General features: G+C 40.4%; 1 protein-coding gene across 1 annotated transcript in view; it reads left to right on the top strand.

Moving 5' to 3' along the window:
- SMS (spermine synthase) overlaps positions 1 to 23399 on the top strand; it is a 109397-nt gene that overhangs the window by 11023 nt on the left and 74975 nt on the right. The window contains exons 2-4 of the mRNA XM_006899530.1: positions 15395 to 15515; positions 21561 to 21654; positions 22523 to 22587. Coding sequence (XP_006899592.1) covers positions 15395 to 15515; positions 21561 to 21654; positions 22523 to 22587 — 280 coding nt within the window. The remainder of the gene's footprint in view (positions 1 to 15394; positions 15516 to 21560; positions 21655 to 22522; positions 22588 to 23399) is intronic.

Genomic DNA, 23399 nt, shown 5'->3' on the forward strand with positions numbered 1-23399 from the left:
TCTCCAGCAGAGCATGAAGTAGAGTCTGGGTTTCCCCCTGCCCCCCAGGTCCCTGTCGGGGCCTGGGTTTCAGCTGTCCACACCACAGCAGTGGGCAACGAGCTTAAAGCCCCTGATGGCTCTGGGCGCTGACTCTCACCAGTGGCTATGGATGAAGTCACAGGCGATTTTCAGCCAGTGCCGGGTTTTGTTTTTTTAAATTTTATTATTTTTGTGTGTGTACATACCGTCAAATCGGGTCTGACTGGTACAGGAGGAGATTTTTCCTCCTCCAGCAGAGCCTCTGATGGATTTGAACTGCACACCTCTGGAATAGGACTGTCTTTTTAAAGAGGTGTTTGTGTGTGTGTTTTTTTTTTTTAATGAGAAGCACATTCTCTAAGCAGAGTAGTGATGTCAGTTTGAGGACTAAGGTGCATCTAATTGACTCCATGGCCTTCTCAGTTACCTGCAACACATCAGAGATCTGGATAATGAATAAGGATAATAGAAGAATTGATGTCTGTGATTTGTGGTGCTGGAGAAAGAGTACTGAATATCCCATGAACTGCCAAAAGAACACACAGATATGTCCTGGAAAGGGTGAAGCCAGAGTGCTCCTTGGAGGCAAGGATGAGCAAGGTTTGTTTTCAATATTCTGGACATCTAGCTAGGGAAAGCTGTTCTTTGTAGGAGGACATCATGCTTGGAAAGATGGAAGGTCAGTGAAGGAGAGGAAGACCCCGAACAAGACGTATTGACACTGTGACTTCAGCAATGCGCTCTAGTGTCTCAGATGATGAAGGTGGCACAGGATAGGGCAGGGTTCAGGATGGCTCTTCCTAGGTTCCTATGAGTCAAACTCAACTTGATGGCACCTAACAAAAAAACCCCCTAGTGTTGAGTTTTCTTTCTTTTTTAACAAAGTAATTATTATTTTTAATATTATTTTAATATTTTTAATATTTAAATAATTTTGGAAGCAGAAGTGGCATCCACTTCCTAAACAACATGCCTCTGGAAACTCTATGAACTTTTATCAGGCCTTTTGTTCATAGGGTCACTATGAGTTGTGCTTGACTCAGAGGTATTCAACAACAGAGAATCATTATATATTGAGAAATTGTGAATTCACACAATGGAATATTATACAACACACAGAAACAATGATTTTGTAGATTATTACCTAACTTGGGAGGGACAGGAGGTTATTATGCTGAATGAACTAACTCAGTCCCACGAGGACAAAACCATTGTAGAATGAGTATGAGGATCCAAGGGGTGGAAGCAGAGGGATGAGGATATGCAAGGGGAGGGAGGATTAGTTAAGGAGTTATACAATTTGATGGGTGAGTGGGTGAGGGAAATTGGAAGAATCTGTTCTGGAAAACAATGTATTAGATTTTTGTAAATAAACTAATATAATAAAAAATATTAGAAAAAAAATTCATTATTGTACATTTCCCCCCACCAGTCCACCCCACAATGCACCCCATGTTCTAACTGTTCTCATATGTATAATTTGTAATCATATATTCCTTTCAGACAGTTTTTCCCCTCATCTGACCTAATGCAGTATTCATTATTTATCCACTCTTTCTTTATTCCCTCCCCACCTTCCATGACTCTCCTGTTTTATAACAGCAGTGTTACGTAGAATTTGACTGAGATATTTCACTTAACCATAATGTCCTGAAGGTTCCGCCATGTTGTGTAATGTTTTGCTATTGCATTGTTTTTCAGTGCTGCATAGTATTCCATCATGTGGCTGTACCGTAGTTTTCCTATTCTTTCATTTTTTTGATGGGTACTTGGGGTGCTGTTTTAAACCCGTGCAACCAGGCACTTTTCCAGACTCCAAGGGAAAAACCCAGAACTTAAAACTGAGGTCCAAAAGCATGGTGTATCTGATTGTGGGCTTTGTTCCAGAAGAAGCTAACAGGAACTAGTGATGGTAGTGTGATCAAAGTTGACCAAGCTGCAGCAACTTAAAGGAGGCTGTCAGAGACAGTAGAGCATGTTCTGTAGATTGCTGAGCTCCCTAGGCTTTATAGCATGCCCCTGAATTGCTCCTTCTGCATGAAGGTGTTAATGATACTAAAATCCCACACAATCTGGTTGGGTGGGATGTCCAAGAAAGTGTTTGGAAGAAGGTCAAGTGATACATAAAGTTCTTTACACTAATTGCAATACTTAGGACTGAGTACTTTGAAATTGTGCCAGGGAATAAAGATGTTCATTTATAAAGAGGTGTGAATTTAACTTACTGAAAGATAAAGCAGATTTCCCTTTGGCAGAAGAGGAGGCAGGAGATAATGTGTTGGCATTGTTCTTTGAAGGGTAGTCTATTTAGAGTTATTAAAGCAGACATTTCAAAGGATACTTTGATTTCTGAATTTCTGAGTACTTATTTGTATTGCTTCCTGTCTTTTCCTATGGTGGAAATTCCTTCAGTGAGAATTCTGAGCTATATTTTTTAGGCCATTGTTTATTCAATACCAGATTATCTCTGCTGAAGATAGTGGTCAAACAGAACTGCAGAGTGCTAATGATCTTTCTGAACTTCCCTGTCATTCTTCTGGTTTGGAGGTGAAGGTGAGTGTTTCTCAAGCTCATTTGAACCTTTGTGCATACAGAGTGGGTTGGTTTTTTTTTATATACCAAAGAAAGAATTTTTCTTTTACTTTTCAAAGAGAGGAGCAAACTGGGGGAGGGAGAAAAGTGCAACAACGAATGAATGGAAATCCAAAATCTCTGTAAATGTTCATTAAAATTATTAAAATAAAATCTAAAAAAAAGGGTAAAAAAAATTATTTCGTTTTTTTGTGTGTACCGACAAATCAGATCTGACTGGTCCCTCCTTCTCCAGAAGAGCTCATCTCTGGGATTGCAGTGCAGCTTCTTGCCACTAGGTCACTAGATCTCACTTACAGACTGGTTTTTCAGCACTGGTACTGTGGCCCATATTTTAGTGGTGACAGTTCTTACATTGATCTTTGAATTGAATTACGCTGCAACTACGAGGCACAGTTGGTTCTTTTGAGGATGAGGGTTGTGGGCCTCTCCGTGGGTTTGATGTGCCTGCACAACTTGGGAATAGATGGCCTGGTACTGGTGAGAGGAGAAAGCTTATATTAGTTGATTCTCTTTTGTATGAGATGCAACAGTGTGATAGGACTTCCTCTTCAAAAGTATTTCATGAGTGTTAAATTATTAATAGAACTCTGGTATGTATATTTTGGGGTAGGCCCCCCCACACTTTGGATAAAGCATTTTGGCCTTATTTGAAGAGGCTACAAAGCTTGTTTGAGTAATGGTTCCTACATTTGCCTTTTTACTTTCCCTTTGTTTTGTTTTATTTTTTTTTTCAAGTGTTGAATTGAGTGGAATTTTACAGTGCAAATTGATTTTCCTTTTAGCCATTCACATACATTTTGTTTTATGACAGGAATTACAGTTTGTACCTTTTTGATTCTTTGCTGTGATTCTCTTTCTGCTCTTCCTGCATCCCTCTCCCTTCCTGCCCCTCTGAGCTTTAGCCAGTGCCCTTGGATGAAATTGTTGAGGACTGGACAAGTCCTTGGGTTCACTCATAGGGCCTGTCAGTTGATGAGCCACTGGGGTGAGTATAGTTCCAGGCTCAAAGGGAACTGTACTCATGGTTATGAGGCTTATTAGGGAAGTAACAGGTTAAAATTGGCAGAATAGTAAAATTTCTGTTAGCACAGCTTCTGAAGTGTGTTCACAGGTGCTTCAACTTTGTGGGTAGTGCTACAAATAAAAATCCTGCAGATTTTGTCAGTTTGGGTGGAGGCTCCTAGCTCTGCTCGCATGGAGCAGCAGTCCCTAGGTCAGTTGGCTTATCTGGTCTCCGGTTTTCTGCTGCTGTGGCTGCTGTAGGACACCTACAACATTGCTGCTTCTTTGCTGGTACTGAGATTACCAAGTTTGTGTTGTTCAGTCCATTCAATTTAATGGCGAAACTAGCCAATCCCCTTGTAGATACAGTAACACTCCTTATTTGCATGATCTGCCCATCCATATGGCAAAGTGTCACTCAATGGCTAGGAAAGCCATGTGAAAGTGTGGTTCCACCCACTTTAATGTGCAGAAAACTAGAAGCTCATAGTGTGGATTACGTGCTGTTAAAGCATATTTCATCCTTTCTGGAGAATCACTCAAAGTGACACTCCTCCAGTATCTGTCTGTATTTGTTTGAAAGAGCAATTGTGTTCCCCTTCTGGGCAGAGGTGAAGGAAGCCATTGCCATCTGACGTCAGGTCAGCTGTGCTGCCTTCTTTTCTCTTGTCTTACTGTGAGATGAAGCTGTGGGCATCAGTGGTGTCCAAGACTCTTTCCAGGTTGCCCAGTGTCCAGGTTGCCCAGTGGCCTGTGGACTAAGTCAAGCCTGGCTATTTTACTTGGTCTGGACGCTTTATGCAGCCTGTCTTAAGACTTCCAGCCTCAAACACTGTAACTCCCTATGGATACTGTCTGCTTTGGCCTTTTTATCCGGCTCCTCTGACTTGATTTTGTTTCACCTCTTTTTTTTTAACTTCTTTCTGGGTGGGTTGTACCATGAGTACCCAGGAGGATTCTTTGTCAGTCCATGTCTCTTTCCTGCCCTCTGCCTCGGCAATCTTCACTTATCCTCTGCAGCTTTTGGCTGACTTTACTCTTCCTTCTCTCCTAATGCTTGATCATTGTTGGACTTGTCATCTTATACCATTGAGCCAGACCTGACTCCTAGTTGACCCTCCAGTGGGTTTTTGGAGGCCATAAATAACAGAGGAGGAGATTGTTCATGTTTTTCCCATAGAGCAGCTAGTGGATTCGAACCACCTGCCTTTGGGCTGGCAGTGTAACTCATTATCCACTAGACCATCACCATAGTGTCCACCTAACATGGAATGCCTTTTATCACCTGAACAATTAATTTTGCAAGAGAGGTGTTTTCTAGTCACAAACTAAAAACAATGTTGCTTGATGGAGAAATGAAAGCCCAGCTTTACCACAATTCCTTCTTTCTTTGCATTCTTTTTAAATCTTGGTTAGAATCCCATGTGCATTAAGTCGGAATGTGAGGGTAGGAGATTTGGAGCCGCTTTACAGGTCTTCCAAGGTGCTGCCTCTTCAGTACTGTCCTCAGAAGCAAACGGGAATCAAAAGCTTGTGGGTTATATCCTTCCTTGTCAAACTCTGGTCTTGTGCAGAAATGAGCTTACCTTACCCGGAAGAAAAGGGCACAATGTTGGATTAGTATTAAATTCCAAGATTAAAGAAGGATTATAACTGTGTGCCATCATCAATTGTATTTCAATAAACTCTTCTTGAATTTCAGAAAAAGATAAGAGCCCGAGTTGGTGATGAGACCCTGCCCATTTTCAGTAGGTGCCAGGATGTGGAGGTGGTGGAGTTGGCCCCAGGAACATGTCAGAAATGCCCGTCTGCCTGTTCTCCCTTGCAGCGGGTAGGGGAAGGCCCGAGGGTGAGATAATTGACCACACATTTACAATAAACCTAGTTCTACTGTGATGTGAGTTTTTAGAAGTAGTTCCTATGCCGCGTACTGTAAACGTTTCCATATGGTTTCCCTTAATGTGTGTTTGCATGAATGAAGCTTGGGTGTTACTGATATCTTGGTGTTGCGTGGCTGTTAATCCAACTTCAGTAGGGATTTTGTCATTTTGTTGTGTTTTTCTTTTTGTACTTGATTGTTCCTGATTCAGTTGCTGCCCCTTCTGAGTTGCAGACATTATGCTCTTAAAAAGTTCTCCAACACGGGTACATTTTTCCTTGGTGTCTTTTGGAACCCGATTGATGTTGGCCCAGAGTCTGTGACTGTTGCCTGCCCTCCCTGGGAACATGGCTCTGACCTCCGCACTCTCTTGTCCCTGTGCCCAGGACAGTGCCTGCCCAAAGCAGACACCTGCTGTTTAGTATCAGTGTGACAGGCCGCCCTGTACCTGGTGCTCAGCCTTTCTGGGCCACTGCTCCTTTGGGTACCTCACTGTAACTGTAATTCTGAACTCCCAGCTTGTTGAGGTTCTTATGACAGTTTTTTGTGAGAGTGCTCATTTTTAAAAAATTATTATTATGAGAGTGTTCATATTTTATATGATTCACTTACCTGAAGTGTACAAGTTAGTGTTTTTTAGTCTAGTTAAAGAGAAGTGAAGTCAATTTCAGAACATGTTTATCATCCCCTAAAAGAAACACTGTACTTTTATATATTTTTTTAATTTATAGTCACTTGTTTACAGAATTTAAATAGCACTGTACCTCTTGACCATCATGTCTCATTCTTCCCATCCACCCCCATTCCTCTTAGACCCTGGCAACTGCTGCCCTCTGGGACTGACAGATTTGCTTTTTCTTATGGCTTGTCCTTTCCTGGCTACTCCATTGAAATGAAATCTTACAGTATATGGCTTCTCTCACTTAGCTTGGTGGTTTCAAGATTGATCCTTGTTGTGGTGGTGTTTATCAGACTTAATTTGATTTTATGACTGTATTCATAGTGTATGGCTACATTTATTTATATGCCACATTTTGTTGATCTGTTCTGCTGTTGATGGACACTTGGTTGCTATTGCTTTTTAGGTAGTTCTGTTCACTGCTGTACACTCCTGTCAGCTTGAGTTTTGTGTGATGAGATTGAAGATCATGCAGCTGTGAATCAAAGGACTGGAAGACCAAGCTGTTGATAGAAACCAAGCCAAGAAACTAACTACCTTCTTGGCTTCACTTTAATTCCTGGTAATCCATTAGGCTTCTGAATGTCTGATGATAATTCTCCTGATGCTCAAAACTTCTCTAGAGTCAATTCCTCCTCATAAGGTTCCCCAGGTTGTAAATCTTTTATGTAAGCAGACTGGTGTACCTGTCTTTCAAGATGCAACTGGTGAATTTGAACTACTCACCTTTTGGGTTGTGATCCAGTAATTAATCCACCACACCACCAGGGCTCCTTGTGATGAAGTCCCTTTAAATAGACATTTTGAAGTTAAGTTTTTAAGAAATTGTAAAATATGAAGACTTTCCGGTATATCACTAGATTTGAGTAGTCTGGACTCACAGTGCCTGACAGTAGTGCTGTTTTGGATTAAATTTATCATATATACTGAGTGAGTTCAGAAGATGTTTTCCAGATGTCTTTCAACCCAGAGACAGTTCTGAGGCAGAATAGAACTCATGGGAAATGCCACATTATTTTATTATTCTCCTCAGACAGGGTTCTATGCCTGTGGTGGTGGTGGTGGTGGTTCTGGAAAAAAAATTACATTTGTTTTCAACTTCATGATAATTTACTGTATTAATCTCCTAGGATTCCTAGAACATAGTATCACAAACTGAGTCAGAAGAACAGAGTTTTTTGTCCTAGAATCTGAGAGCCTATGAACCTGAAAGTCCGCAATCTTGAGTCTTTCTGAGGAAGAATGTTTTCTCTCCTAACTTCTGGTGGCTCCTGGCAGGCCTTGGTATTCCTTGGTCTACAGCTCTGCCTTCTAGAATCTCTGCTGCTGTGCTCATATGGTCATTTTCCCTCTTCATCTCTGTCTCTATTTTCAATTTTAAGGACAACACTAATACTGGATTCAAGTAAAAAAAAAAGTCCTCTACTCTGAGCTGCCTCATTGTTGACCCTGCAACTGATTTTCAGAGGATGTAAATCATATAAGAGGAGATTGCCCATCTGTCTCCCAAGGAGTTGCTGGTGGATTTGAACCAGCCTCCTTTATGTTAGCAGTCTAACTCCCTATAAACTACACCACCAGAGCTCCTTTCTTTTTGAATTAGGGACTGCACCACACTATTCATTCTCCAGTGTGAGCTCATATTAACTGGACAATAAATTATTGATTGATAGGAAGAAGGCCATGGAACTTTGACATTGTTGACAAGTCCATGGAATGGATAAGGTATGGAGTTTCTGAAATAGGAGGTAACAAGAAATAGAATATAACTGTTTTGATGTGGTGCAAAGATGTGAAATAGTTAACTACACTCCTGGAGCTTAAATAGGCAAGCAATTTGTGGGAGAAGAATCTAGAAGGCAAAGATATGGGAGAAAAGGAGAATGATTACTCTTGGTGGTGAGGGGTAGGATTTCTAGCCTTGATAATTAAAAATATAGGGAACTCTGGTGGTTTATGGTAAGGAGTTACACAGCCAATGGGAAGGCAGTCAGCTTAAATTCACTAACCACTCTAAGGGAGAATGATAGGCAATCTGTATGATTATAGCCTCTGAAAGCCCACTGGAGGTTTGGCTAGCAATCAGTTCTGACTTGCTCAATGAGAAAGAAAGACTTCCGGAATGATGATTTTGGATTTCTAACCTCTTGACATGGTGGATGACATGATTAGTGCGATGCTAACCAGAAGGCTAGAGTCTGGTAGTTTTAATCAACTAGCAGCTTTGAAGGAGAAAGACCTTATGGCCTTAGAAGCTGTTGGAGGGACATTGAGACACCTACTTGATGGCAGAGGCTAGTTAGAGTTCAAAATTGAGAAAACAATTTTCTGTTATTGTCACTGTTGTTGATTGCCTTCGAGTTGAGCAGCTGTTACAGTATGTTTTCTGTTTGGAAATATTTAAGAGTGAGTTTTTTTCTCCTTGTACTAATTTACCTTGCGATAAGATAATAAGATAAGATAATATGCATAAATACACCAACAAGAAAGACTAGTTAATAAAAAATTGTGCACATTTACATGTTGTTGTTGATTGGCTTCAAGTCGAGCACTACTCATAGCAACCCTATGAAGAAAAGGCTGAAACCCCTCTACAACTATTGACATTTATCAAAGTTCGTGGACTTTCTGGAGGCATGTTGTTTAGGAAGTGGATGCCACTCCTGGTTCCAAGCTTCCAAACTGGTCATTGTATGTTATTGTTGTTAGGTGCTGTTGAGTTGCCTGCAATGTATAGCGACCCTATTATCCTATTATTATTGTTTTTTTTTTAAATTTGCTATTATTGTACAAAATTCCTTTATTTGATCTCAAAATCTCATTTCTGTCACCAGTGCCATATTTTGTAACACCAGTTTGTCTTCTTTGTTTTTAACTTAGGCATTCCAGTTACCAATTATTATTAATACATCTTGATTTTATGTTTGGTCAATTTCAGACTGCAGAAGTTGATAGATCTCCTCAATTTCTTAATCTTTGGCTTTCATGGTTGGTAAGTGTTTAAGTAATAGTTTATATTAACAGGACTTCCTTGTATGCATATGAATAGTATCCTATCGCTCATGGCATTGTACTTCAGGATAGAATTCGTAATGCTCTTTTTTTTACAATGACTGCCACATCATTCCTATACAGTTTGTCATTTTGAACATAATATGCATCCCGCTTCCCCTGCTGCACCTGCCCTCCACCCTCGCGAGCATGATGTCCTTCTCCAACGACCGGTCCCTCCTTACAACATGACCAAAGTATGTCAGACGAAGCTTCAGAATCCTTGCCTCCAAGGAGCAGCTCAGTTTAACCTTCTCCATTATGAGTCTTTGTTTTCTTAGCAGTCCATGGTACCCTCAACACTCTTCTCCAAGTGATTGCAAAGACCATGGCCTGTATCAAACACACCTTAGTCTCCAGAGACACAGCATTGCTCTTCAGTACTTTAGAGAGGTCCCTAACAGCAGACTTTCCCATTGCAATACGTCTTTTAATTTCCTGGCTGCTGTTGCCGAGTGTTGCCCTCTGGGAGGTGGACTGATTCGGTGACTGGGGCAGTAGGGATAATGTGTCGGAGACAATGAGATTGGCACAGGACAGAGCAGAGTTTAGAGCTGTTGTACATAGGGTTGCTATGAGTCGCAAGCAACTCCACGTCACATAACAACAACAATGCCTCCTGCTTATAGCATCAGCAATAGTCCTGTGAGGAAATCACCTAGTTTTGTATACTCCAAGTTTCCTTCCATTTACTCTAACTTCCAGTGCCTGTGATAATTTCATTTTTCCTATGTACAGCAGCAGTTCTGACCCCTTCCCTGTCCTGGGCCAGTCTCACTTGTTTCATTAACTTGTTTCATTAAAATAAATAATATTCATGTAAAATCAGTAAACTACTCTAAATTAGCAGACCACCTTAGTAACTCATACTAACTTTTTAACTGTTATTATTTCTGTATTCATCAATAACAACTTGGACCGGGAAAAGAAGGACTAGCTAAAAGCCAATTTTCTTAAAACTGCTATTGCAGAGTATTTAAAACATTTTCTTCCAGTAAATGCATCCCAAAACTCCAATTTCAAGGCTTTAACTTCCAGTATAAAAGGCCTCATCATGGTCCCTTAAGTCACAAATATCACAACATGCTACAGTGAAAAATAGAAGGACAAAAGGGAAGCCTCTTGCCACTTGCTTTCAATGCAGTCTTCATGGACACCTGGTTCAGCAATGCCCCAAGCCAGTCTTGATAGCAAAAGTACAATCAAATTGACAGGGCCATGCCCCCTCGAAGGTGTTACGAGTGAACAGGATAGCGATAGCATCCCTATAAGCCTAGAAAAGCCTTGATTATGCATGGACGTTGCCGGTAAAAAGGATTTACTTTTCTGGACACTAGTACGAGTCATTCTGTCTTGAGATTTTTAACAACTTTCTTTCCAGCAATGACCTGAAAAGACAAAATAGTGAGCTAATTTTATAAAACATTTATAACTTCATAAATGTATGAGAATGATTGTATGAAATACCATGTGAATGAAGGAAAGAGTGAAAAACCATGTACATGAATTTTATGGGCAAACGAATATAAAATACAATTTTTTTCTAATCCAAATACTTGGTACCAGAGGTCGATATTTGATATCAATGATATTGTTTGATAAGTTTCACATTCTGTCAGGTCACCCCTTTTGGATTGGGAACAATTATAGATTTCTTCCAGTTCTGGCCAGGTACATGCCCTCCAGATTCCTTGGTGTAATTTGGTAAGCACGTTTAGGTGACATCTGTCTGTTTAAATATGTCAATTGATATTCCATCAGTTCTTTTTTATTTTTTATTAATTTTAATGAATATTTACAGAGATTTTGGATATCCAGTCATTCATTGATATTCCATCAATTCTTGGAGTCTTGTCCTTTGTCACCTCCTTCAGTGCAGCTTGAATGTCCTCCTTCATCTTCATTGCCTCTTTTTTTTTTAGTCAATTTTTTTTAAATTGTAATGAAAGATTACAGAGACTTAGGGTTTCCATTCATTCATTGTTGCACTTTTCTCTCTGCCCACCCCCCCCTACTTCATTGTCTCTTGATCATATGTTGTATCATGAAATTCTATGTCAGTCATATTTTTGTGCTCTAGAAACTCCATATACTCCATCCATCTTCTTTTAATGCTTCCTGGATCATTCAGTATTCTGCCCATAGCATACTTAAGTATTGCAAAGTGAGGCTTGATTTTGTTCTCAGTTCTTTAAGAGTAAGAAATACCAAGAGAGTTTAGACCTTTTTGTTTTCTGACTCCAGCTCTTTGCACATTTCATTATAATGTTTTTTTAAAGGTAGCATTGTTTTGCGTTTTGTTTTTTCTGGTTGTGTGCCGTCAAATTGGATCTGATCTTTGTTAGTGTTCAAGGCCTCAAACCTGTTCTTGAGGTGATTTTTAAGTTCTGGTGGAACATACTCAAGGGCAAATTTTGGTTCTTGTGGATTTGATTTAATTAGTCTGAAGACTAAAGTACGCCATGGTCCTCGCAGTTACTTGCTGTGCTTCAGAAAGCTGGACAGTGACCAAAGATGACAGAAGAGGAATTGATGCCTTTGAATTGTGCTGGAGAAGAGTCTTAAATATACCATGGACTACCAAGAAAATAAATAAGTCTTATCTTTGAGAGGGTGAAACCAGGTTTCTTCTTGGAGGCTGGGATTCACGTACTTTGGACACGCGGCCAGGAGAGACCTATCCTTGGAGAAGGGCATCATGCTCCGAAGGTTGGTGGGACACAGTGTAGTAGTGGAAGACCCTGGATGAGATTCATTGACACAGTAACAGAGGTAATGGGGATAGATGTGTCAGAGTCAGTGACACCGGCTCAGGATAGAGGAGAGTTCAGAGGAAGTATGCATAGGTTCACGATGAGTCACAGGTGACTCAATGTGACATAACAACAACAGTAAGCAGCTGTAAGGAGACTGGGAAAGTCTGTAGTCAGGTACCTTTGGAAATTACTGAGGAGCAGTGATCTTAGTTTGTTTAGTTAGATGAGTCTGTTTCAGGACACGGTCTTTCTAGTCACTTCTTGTGCATCTGAGAGCTGGACAAGGACTAAGGATGACAGAAGAGTCATTGATGCCTTTGAACTATGGTATTGGAGAAGAAGGTGCAGCCATCGTGCTCCTTGTAAGCAAAGATGATGGAAGCTTTGTCTCACATATTTTGGGCATGTTGGTAGGAGAGGCTATTTATTCCTTGGAAAGGGGCATCACACTTGGAAAGGTGGAGGGATGGCCAAAACCCCCCCTTAACTCTCAACCAGATGGATTGAAAGTGACTGGGCCATGGCCATGTTGGTGATTGTAAGGATGGAAACAGGATATGATAGGGTTCATAGGGACACTATGAGTCATACTCAACTCGATAGTGTCTAAGAACAACTACCGTTTTTGGGTTTTGTGCCCAAACTGTTCCTGATTCTGTTTTGAAACTTGGGATGTACACTCTGTTGCCTGGAGTTATGTAGATGGTTCCTGTGGGTTTCGGTTGCTTTGCCGAAATAACTCTGTGTTTTCAGATTTGGGAGATTAAAAGAGAATTTTTTTGTCATGATAATATTCCCATAAAAACTATTTGAAAGAGTACAATTCAATTAATTAAGTTCGTTCACAATGTTGTACAACCCCACACCCATGTATATACTTAGTCCCTGATTCCTCCCTTCCTCTCCAACCCTTAGTAACCACGGAAATAATGTACCCCCATATAGAACACATATGTACTCATAAATGTTTGGTGTGCGTGCAGTTGCCCAAAAAATTAATGCATATGTTATGTACAAATATGGTAATTACTTTCTGTCTTCTGTGCATTTGCCTATTCTGGACATTTCAAATCAATGGAATCACTCAGTTTGTTTTCCTTTGTTTTTGTCCGCTACTTTGACTTTCCTCACTGGCAATTTTTTTGCCTATTCCCTTAGCAAATGTTTGTTAAGGGAAGCTAGACGTGTGGATTTTGATGGGGCAGGATAAAATATTCAGCTTTTCATGTGGCAACTATTTCATACTAAAAGGGAAAAAAAAATTTGTATAGTCTAGCAGCAGCCAAGTGTGTGTCCTGTTTGGCCTTTGATTCCCTCAGTTTGTAACTTTAATTCTTCTCATTTACTGCTTGTTGTGGTTGTTGAGTATCATCGAGCCAGAACCATTCCAGAGCTGACCGTTTTCAGAAGCAGTAAATCACACTGGAGTTGATTTCTCATATGTATCCTGCTGGTGGATTCAAACCCTTAACAGGGTTGGCAGTGAGAGTCTTGGCATATCATTCCAGAAGTCACTGGAGGGGGATTGTGTATGGTAGAGTGAAAAGCCCTTAGCATCTCATGCAAGTTTTGGCATTACTTGGTTACAGGAAGGAATCTAGTGTCGTTTTCTTGTGCCCTCTACACTGCTGTTAGAGAAAAGGGTTGCAGTTCTCAGGAACACAGCTTCATGTGCAGCAAGGCCAAAAAGAGATGCTTGTGGTCACAATTTTTAGTGTTGTTGTTGTTTTAAAATAAAAAAAAATTATTGATTTTAATGAACATTTACAGAGACTTTGCATTTCCATTCATTCCTTGTTGGGTTTTCTCCCTGCCCACCACTCCCCTTTATTTTCCTTTTTGATGAAGGCTTATTCAGCCATAGGTTTCCCAAATCACAAGACACAGGTTCAGTAACATTGGGTACACTCTTCACAATGCTCTTTCGATCTCGGTTTTGACTGTTCTATTTTGATTATTTGGTTGGCGTAAGAATGAGAAAAACTGGATAAATTATACTGCATTGAAGCTGATGAGAGAGAGAACAGTTTAAAAGTAACATAATGAGGAAGAAAACAGTTTAAAAGTAATATATTTTAGGGCATTACGATTATCATAAGAGTTTGGAATGACGGTTGCAGAGTGGAGTATACTCGTGTGAGGGTGGGAGGGTGCAGGGGGATTGTATACCAATGAAGGAGGGTTTTTTTGCTTTTCAAGAAGAGCAAAGTGGGGGTGGGGTGGGCGGGGAGAAAAGTGCAACAATGAATGAATGGAAATCCAAAATCTCTGTAAATGTTCATTGAAATTAATAAAAAATAATAATAATAAAAATAAATAAAATCTCTATGCATATCAAAAAAACCCCAAAACCAGTAATGACAAATGAGAAGAATGAAGGTGTCAGAGACCATACTGGAAGCCTACTTGGCCTTTGCTGGCTTGTACAGACTTTTTTTTACCTAGTAGTAAATACTCAGAGGTTCTTTATTTGAAAAGCCAGTTTACTTTTCACTAAAATGCGACCTCAGTACCTACTTTTCAGTATATGATAAAAGATTATCTCAAGACAGTAAACTCTGTAAGTCCCCAAGTCCCGGAAGTCTTTTTTTTTTTTTAAGGGAATTTGAGATTCTTTTCCCCAATTCTGTTAGGGCCATATAGTTGGTAGTGGTAGCCAGACACCTCCTCATTCTTTTTGTCTCAGGGTTAGAAGAGGAAGTGCTTCATCCTTCTGTCATATTTTATTTCTTAATTTCATTCACATTTTGGCAGAGCAGGTTTGCACGAATATCTGTAGCAGAAGAAATTGCATTTAGCTGCTTTTGGAGTCTTGGGGAACTTGTGAGGGTCATTCTTATTTCTGCCTTTGGGTTGTAATGGGAAAGAGGTGGGTGGGGCCTCACAGTGCCAGGTCAGATGGCCAGCCCATATGGAATTGTTCAGTTTCTACCACTTAAAAACTGGTTTGTAAGTGTTAACCGATTAATTGTTTTTCGGATGCATCCTTATTATTTAAAAAACCCTAGAAAATTTTTTAAGTAATTTATGCTACCCACTAACCGTGTTTGCATATTCCCTTTCTCATCTTCATTGATTAACTTAAAGGAGAATCTCATTGCTTGGCTTTCTGTTTGCTTTTCTTTGATTCCCAGATTGCTGAATTTTTTGTGTTGCATTCCCTCCATTTTTGTTGATATCCGTCTGTCTCAAAATGGGTTCTGTTATTTCTGGTAGCTTCCCTTGCTCTCGTGTGACCTGGTGATCTGCGAAGCCTTGCTTTGCAGAGTTGAGTGTGTGGAGCCCAAGATAAAGGACCTAAAGTAATGCTGGCTAGTCATTGCTCAGATTCCATTAGGATGTTCAGTCATTGACCACATTGTCTTGTTCTGACCATCTTGCCGCCTTCTCTTCCTTTTATCTTTCCTCCAGCTGATGGCGAAACCATTCTAAAAGGCCTCCAGTCCATTTTCCAGGAGCAGGGAATGACGGAGTCGGTGCATACCTGGCAGGACCATGGCTACTTAGCAACGTACACCAACAAAAATGGCAGGTGAGGTGGCCTTGTGCCAGGTCTTGGTGTTTCTGGAAGATCACAAGAGGGACAAGGATGGTGGGTGAGGTCTAGATATATCTGCTTTATTACCCCCTTATTCAGTGATTCTCAATTCTAGATGTGCATTAGAATCTCATGGGAGAGCTTTAACAAACTACCTAGGTTTGTACACACATGCGCACACCTGCACCCCTCTTTTCCTCAAGTATCTCTACATTTTATTCTGCTAGGCCTGGGCATAAGTATTCCTTCCCAAGTCATCTAACTGATTGCACGGTGTGCCTAAGGTAAGAGTTCAGACCAGCAGGGACTCAGTGCAGGTCACCTCTTCTACAGACTTCCAGATGAGGCTCTTGCTTCTAGTGTAGGGGGCCGTGCTTCATGTGGCACTGGGACTATCAGTGAATGCAGACCACAGTAAAATGCTAGATGGTACAGTCATGATTTTTTTTCGACAAGAAACTGAACTGAGCTCAAGTGATTTATTTTTTTTTAAATATCTTAAAAACTGAACTTGATTTAGTCAGTGTGAGGTAGAATGGAGTATTCTGAGAGTAGGGAAGAAAGGCCAAGTTGATGAGTCCAGAATAAAGGCTGCTAGTGGAGTGGACTTGGGGGAGGGCTGGTATAACAATGAAAGAATTACTCTTTGACTTTTCAAAGAGAAGAACAAACTGGAGGGGAGGGGTGGGCAGGGAGAAAAGGGCAACAATGAAGGAATGAGTGGAATAAAGTCTCTGTAAATTTTAATTAAAATTAATATAATAATAATTTTAAAAAGACACGTCAGGTCAAAGACCTTTTTGTGTGCTGGGATATCTTGCCATTCTACCATGACTAGTATGCCAAACTATTCGTAATTTTTAGCACTTTGCACTGTTAGGTTTTGGGTGTTTTTAATTATTATTTTGTGAGTGTGTACTGTCAAATCAGATCTGACTGGTACAGGAGGAGATTGTCCCCCCAGCAGAACACTGTTAGTTTTAAAATGTGAACTCATTCATGTCTTTGATGGTTTTAATTCCTCTAATGAGTGCAAAGTTCTCAAATTCCTTATGGCTTCCTCTTCTTTTGTGTTCCTATTAAAACAAGAAGAAAACCCCCCTTCACATCCCTCCCATCTGACTAAATCCCAGAAGACTGTGCTGAAGGATGAAGGAAAGAAGAGAAATTTCTGCTTGTTGAACATCTACTCCTCCCCATTCCCTTTGGACGTCTGCTGTGGTCTACCTCATGGCAATAATTCTTGTTGTCTCCCTCTCCTCTCACACACAGCCCAACTCTTCGTTGCCCAAGCCCAGGCTTGTATTGCTAACTATGTACCAAACCTCCATGGACGTGTTTAGTACAAGTGTACGTGAAATGTTTTTCTTCCTCAAGGATGATCTGAAATCATAACTACCACAACCAGCACCCCAACCACACCTCTCCTTTGCCCTCTCTCACATTCTGTTGCAATGTTTTCTTTTCGGCCTTGCTCACTCAGAGCCAGCTTCTCTCCACAGCAAATTGTGACAGCTTGTCACTGTTCTCTTGGCGGGGCTACTCTTACTCCTAGAAACCTTATATATTCTACCATTTGCTCAAGGATTGCAGTCTCCTCCTGTGCAGTTCACTGCCTCTGAAACCACTGGGGGATCAGCTGCTGGTCAGTTCCAAATCGACCGTACACGGATGATAAGCTGTTGGTCAGTCTCAAGTCAGTAAACAACAAAAAGGCCTTTGCTGCTCTGGTCCTATCAGCCTTACTGCCTCTCCCTCAGTTCTTGAAGTTTCTACCACTTCCAGTCATACTTAAAATTCTTTAAGTTAGACTTAAATTCTTTCCAGAAGGGAATGAATATTTGAATGTTACTTTGGAAAGCAGGAAATATAAAAACAAGCATGCACCTCCAGAGTGCCCTTGACCTTTCCCTACCCTGCCTGGACCTGTCACTACAAGTCCTTTTGTGACTGGCCTTCCAGTGCAGTGGTCGTGGCCCTCTTGTGAAGCTGAGTGGTTTCAGCCAGGTCCTCGCCCACTTTTTTTGTTTCATTTCCCTTGACAAGTCTTTGCTTTTCTCTCTTTCTCTTTGATATTATCGTTAAGTGCTCTCATTCTTGAGATAAGTCTTTTTAGCCTACCTTTCAGTGTTGTCTGTGGTAATGTAATTCTCTTGGGAAAAGGCTCTCTTTGCTGTTGACAGGGTGGCATCTGTAGATTGTGTGTGTGTGTGTGTGTGTGTGTGTGAGAGAGAGAGAAAGGGAGAGAGATGGGGAAATAAATAAAGGAAACATCATCCGTTCATTCAGGTATGGTTGAGTCTGTGGCATTTTGATTTTATGACCTGAACTTCAGTTTTAGGTCATTTAATAAAGTTTTGAAGTCTCTGGACACAAAGGATTTGTACTCATTTGAAAGGAATGTTTCCATTCTAAGAAAGGTGATCCAGTACAATATGGAAATTATAAAACAGTATCATTAATATCACGTGCACGCTTGTTAATGCAGTATTTGCTCTTAACTGCTAAAGGTCACCCAAAAATGGCTAGGACAACACATTGACAGAGAACTGACAGAAATCTGCCTCTGGTTTCGAATCAGTCATGATGCCAGGAATACCACTGCTGTTGTCAGGTGGACCTCGCTGAAAGCAGAGTATCTGAAGAATGTCTATTTGAGTATTATTGACTGTGCAAAGACTTTTTGGATTCTAACAAACGATGCATAACATTAAGTAAAATAGGAATCTTAGAATTGAGAATCATGATCATAGGAAATCTATACCTAGACCAACATTACATGGTTTCAGATCAGCAAAGGTATGTATCAGGGTTGTATCGTTTTCCTATACCTGTTCAATCTGTATGTTGAGAAAATCATTTGAGAAGTTGGAATCTTTTAAGAAAAATGTGACATCAGGATTAGATAACTTGAGTTATGCAGATGATACAACTCATAATTCCTTCCATCTGAGAGCTAAATAATGAATAAGTATGACAGAAGAAGCTTTGAGTTAAAGGTGTTGGACAAGAGTGTCTCACAACGATAGTCCAGAGTAACAGGTGCATAACAAAGTGGTCTGGGGGTGGGAGAAGGGAAGAAATTGTGTAGCAATGAAAGAATCTTTTTAAAGAGAAAACTGTGCAACAATGAATGACTGGAAATCAAATTTTTATGTAATCTTTCATTAACATCAATTTTTAAAAAAAATTTTGTTTTATTATTTTTTGTGTGTGTACCATCAAATCATATCTCACTGGTACAAGAGGAGATTGCCCCTCCTTCTCCAGCAGAGCATCTGGTGGATTCAAACTGTGAACCTCTGGGATTGCCACTAGGTCACCTAAAATATCAATTTTTTTTAGATTATTAATTTTAGTAGACATTTACAGAGGTTTTGGATTTCCATTCATTCATTGCTGCACTTTTCTCCCTGCCCACCCCTCCCCACCAGCTCACTTCCCCCTCCGAAGAGAAAAAGAAAAAGAAAAAAAAATTCCTTCATTAGTATACAATTCTCACATCCCTTCCCCCAACCCCCCCCCACTTCTCTGCAACCTTAGTTCTGGATTCCTGTGCTAACCATAATACTCAATCATATATAAAAAGTGCCTAACAGATTGCCAAAAGAGCAAACAAGGCTGTCTTGGGGAAGTTTACTCAGAGTGCTCCTTAGAGGCAAAGATGGGGAAGTTTCCTCCCACATGCTTTTGTGGATATTGCTGGGAAGGGCAGAGAAAGAGAAGAAGACCATCAAGAAGGTGGATTCACACAGGGAATGGCTCAAAAGTGTCAGAGATGATGCGGATGGCACCGGATAGGATAGGGCTTAGATCTGTTGTACATATAGTCCCTATGGGTTGTATTGTTATTTATGGCACATAATATAACATTCAGAAAGGTTGGTGATTCAAACCCACCCAGCCTCACTGAACAAAACGTTTGTTGAACGCTGTTTACTTGGAACCATCTCATAGTTGACCGTCCATTGGATTTTCAGAGGCAATAAATTGCCCAGGGAAAAATTGCTCATCTTTCTGCTGCAGAGCAGATTACAGATTCAAATGGTATACTTTTAACTTCTTACTGCTAAGAGCTCCCTCTATAAAGATTACAGCGAAAACAACACTGTGGAGTTCTCTTTTGTAAGCACTTGGACAGAATCAGTTGTGTGGTGTTTTTTTTTAAAAGTTGAAGGCAAAAATTTATTAGCCAGGTATTTTGTGTTTATTATGTGCCATCGAGTCACCTGCAACTCATAAGGACGCTATGCAAACAGTCTGAAGCCTGCCCTGTCCTAAGCCAATCTCATCATCTCCAGTACACTTGCCCCCATTACCCAAAGTTTCTGTCTGAATCCATATCATCCAGGGTCGTCTTCTCCTGCGCTGTCCCTCCACCTTTCTTAGAATAATGATCCGTCTTGGCCATTTGTCTAAACTATGTGAGACAAAGTTTCTAAATTCTTACCTACACATGAGCTCAATCAAGTGTTCTGAGATTCCCATTCTTCTCAGAATTAGCCATATTTTGTTGTGATCCATACAGTCAAATATTTTTGGATAGTCAGTGAAATATAGACAGACATTCCTCCTATACTCTTTGCTTTCAGCCAAGATCGATTATGTCTGTAATACCACTGTTTCAGTCATTTTTGGATAATCTATAGCAGGATCATGCTTGTGTGGTATTAGTGACATTGTTCAATTATCCAGTTATATGTATGTTTTTAATTGAAGTTCATTGCCTCTGCTTTCTGAACGGAAATCTTTCTTTAACTCAAGCTTCCAATAAGAAATAATTTTATAGCATTATCTTGAATATACATACGTGTATATATTCAATACAAATACATACGTCTACTCAAACCCAAAGGTTCATCACCCACTTAGTAATTTGCATAGCATATGAGTCACATCCATCACTTGAGGGGGCTCAGGAAACTTTCTGTGAGGACCCATGAGCTTTTTCATATTCTTCTTTTTCAATTTTTCAACAACCCTTACAACCATTCTAAGCCTAAGGTTGTCACCAAATCTGATGCTGATTGAATTTCTCTAGTTGCCTGAGGTCTAGTGGTTGCAGACGCCTTGTACTAAATGGATGGACCATAGTAGTCAGTGTTTAAAGAACTTGACAGCTATTGAAAAGGTGGGATTTGAATGCACAACCGCTCTTTGGAAAAAAGACGTGGCCGTCTGCTTCTGTTGTCTGATTATTATTGTATGCTTTCGAGTTGAATCTTCTGTGACTCATCTTTACCCTGTGCACAACAGCTCAGAATCCTCCTCTATCCTCAGCCAATCTTGCTGCCTTTGACACACCTACCCTCATTATCTCCGTTTCTGTATCAATCCATCTCATCTGGGTCTTCTCTGAGGTGCTGTCCCTCTACCCTTCTAAGGATGATTTCCTTCTCCAAGGACTGGTCCCTCCAAGGTACATATGAAAAGTATGTAAGATGGGTCTTCAGAATTCTTGCATGTATTGAGCCCCTTGGTTTCACTTTCTCTAGGACTGACCCGTTTGTTCTCTCGGGGGTCTGCAGTATGTTCAATACCTTCACCACTCAAAGGCACTTGAATCGGGTGTACCTCAGTCTCTAGACTAATATCTTTGCTCTTTACCACTCTTGAGGTACCTGATAGCAGATTTTCCTAATTGCTGGTACAAAGAGTATTAATTATGTAATCGAGCAAGGTAAAATTTTTACACCCCAATCTCTTCATCTGTCGTGGTGCTGTCAGTTGACCCACTGGTGAGAATCTTCTTTTTTTCATGTTGAGCCATACTCCATTGGCTTAACTGTCAGATTCTCCAAACCTGCTTGTGCATCACTTTCTGGGCACATGCGTTTATTTGGAAAACCTCAGCATGTGATGTCTCCTCTGGAATCGTCTGTAATTGATTCTCTCCTACCTTCACACGTCTTCGCCCTGCTAAGAGGCTCTCTGACAAAAAGATTTAAATTTGTGGTTTACCATCGCTTTTTCTCTTAATTTTAGGTGTTAGAGGGATACATATGATATTTTTAAAATGTGCTTTTTTCCCCTCCCTAGCTTTGCCAATTTGAGAATCTACCCTCACGGATTGGTGTTGCTGGATCTTCAGAGTTATGACAATGACGCCGAAAGCAACAAAGAAATTGACAGTGTTGGTGGTTTTTGATTTTGCGTTAATTTATTCAAGTAGACTTTTTATTATAAGTATTTAAGAATCTTAGTTTAATTTTCTGTAATTACTTTAATTATGCTGATATTCTTGCAATTAATTGCCATTACGGACTGCCTAGTTAACAACACTAGACTTAGTGATCTCCCCCCTCCCAAACATTGTTCATTGTGGGTTTATTAAAGGCTACAATCCTTCTCTTCATTGTACGAATAATGCATAATAATTTTACTTTCTCATGGAGGAAATAGAAAACCTTTAACTGAAATTTTTAAGTGGGGTGTTTTTTTGTTATTGAGGAAATGGTGTTGGTGAGAAAGTTTTGGCTGTTAAAATCCACTAGAACCTCTGATGAAGAAAGATGGGCAATCTCCTCCCATGTGATTAATAGCCTTGGAAACGAAATAGAGGATTAGCTATAAGTCAGTTCCAAATCAACATCCATCAATTTAAAGAAAATGCATGACAGAATTTAGCATTTGAATGTGCAGTTCTGAGGCCTTCAGTATATTTTTAGTGTTTCATAAGTTCTCAATGCTGCTTCAAGCCCTTCTTATTGTCTGACACCAAGACTAGACCCATTAAGCAATACTTCCTTTTAAAAACCTTTAAAACTCAGATGCTTTGTGGGTACCTTAGACTGGTGTAAGGTCAGCACTGACAAGAAGTTATTTGATGAGGGTTCGTGGCTTTGCGCCAACCAAGAGGACACATACAGGTGAATCTGCATCTCTTTCAGCAGTGCACAGCTCTGTCAACATGACCTCAGTAGTCTGCTCTTGTAATGTAGTGATTCTACTCATCCTCTTTTATAAGCCTATTGATTTTTGTCTTTTCCCTTCAATTGCAGCTTTTGAACAAAGTAGAAGAAAAAATGAAAGCACTGAATCAGGACAGTACTGCGAGGGTGAAGCGGTAAGTGTCCTTCTGACTGGCGTATTGTGCCTGTTGAAGAGGTAAGGCCATTGGAAAGTCCTGGCTGTGGCCAAGTACTGTGAACATAAGGTGTGGGTGAGAGAAAAAAAAACAAGTTGCTGGTGTCAGCACAGGATGGATTGAGCTATTGGGACCTTCACACAGTAAAGACACAGTGTGAACACACTCATGTACAAATGCAGGTTAAAATGAAGCATGAGCAGTGGTGTGAGTGCAGGCTGCTGACCCTGCCAGGATCAGTACCTCAGGCAGAAGGCAGGGTTAGGGTTAGGGTTAGGGTTAGGAATCAAATCATATGACGTTGGATTGGCAGTACAACTCTACTAACCTAGAGCGCCGAGGTTCCTAAATTGATAATAGTAATGCCACAGTCCAGTGAGGGGTTCTAGCCTGACGCCTTGTAAAGAGTTAGGTTGACCTCTTGGCAGAGAACTAGCACCTTATTCTCTTTTGTGAGCCTGGTATCTACCTAGGTAGTCTTACTTTATATACTGATTAGAAAACTGAGGCTAATAAACTTAAATAAGGTCACATCTGGAAAAAAAGATTGAAAGTAGTGTTAGGAGCTACCACTCCTCAGTCATTTATTTAACTGGTTATAAGAAGTTTTTCCAGCTTCCATCTCCTCTTTGGGACCAGAGGGCTATGATTAGGTAGAAGCAGATTAAGGGCTGAGCTGTGTCCAGGTGGGTGGGGGAGCAATTGGAAGAAGCAGCTCAGTGCTTAGTGGAACAGTTGATACAGGACTGGTTTAGGTTATTTGGGAAAGGTTTTTTTTTTTTTTTTTTTTT

This window comes from Elephantulus edwardii, unplaced genomic scaffold (genome assembly GCF_000299155.1).
Source record: "Elephantulus edwardii isolate Elephantulus edwardi_28Jun2011 unplaced genomic scaffold, EleEdw1.0 scaffold00260, whole genome shotgun sequence".
Classification (NCBI taxonomy): Eukaryota; Metazoa; Chordata; class Mammalia; order Macroscelidea; family Macroscelididae; genus Elephantulus; species Elephantulus edwardii.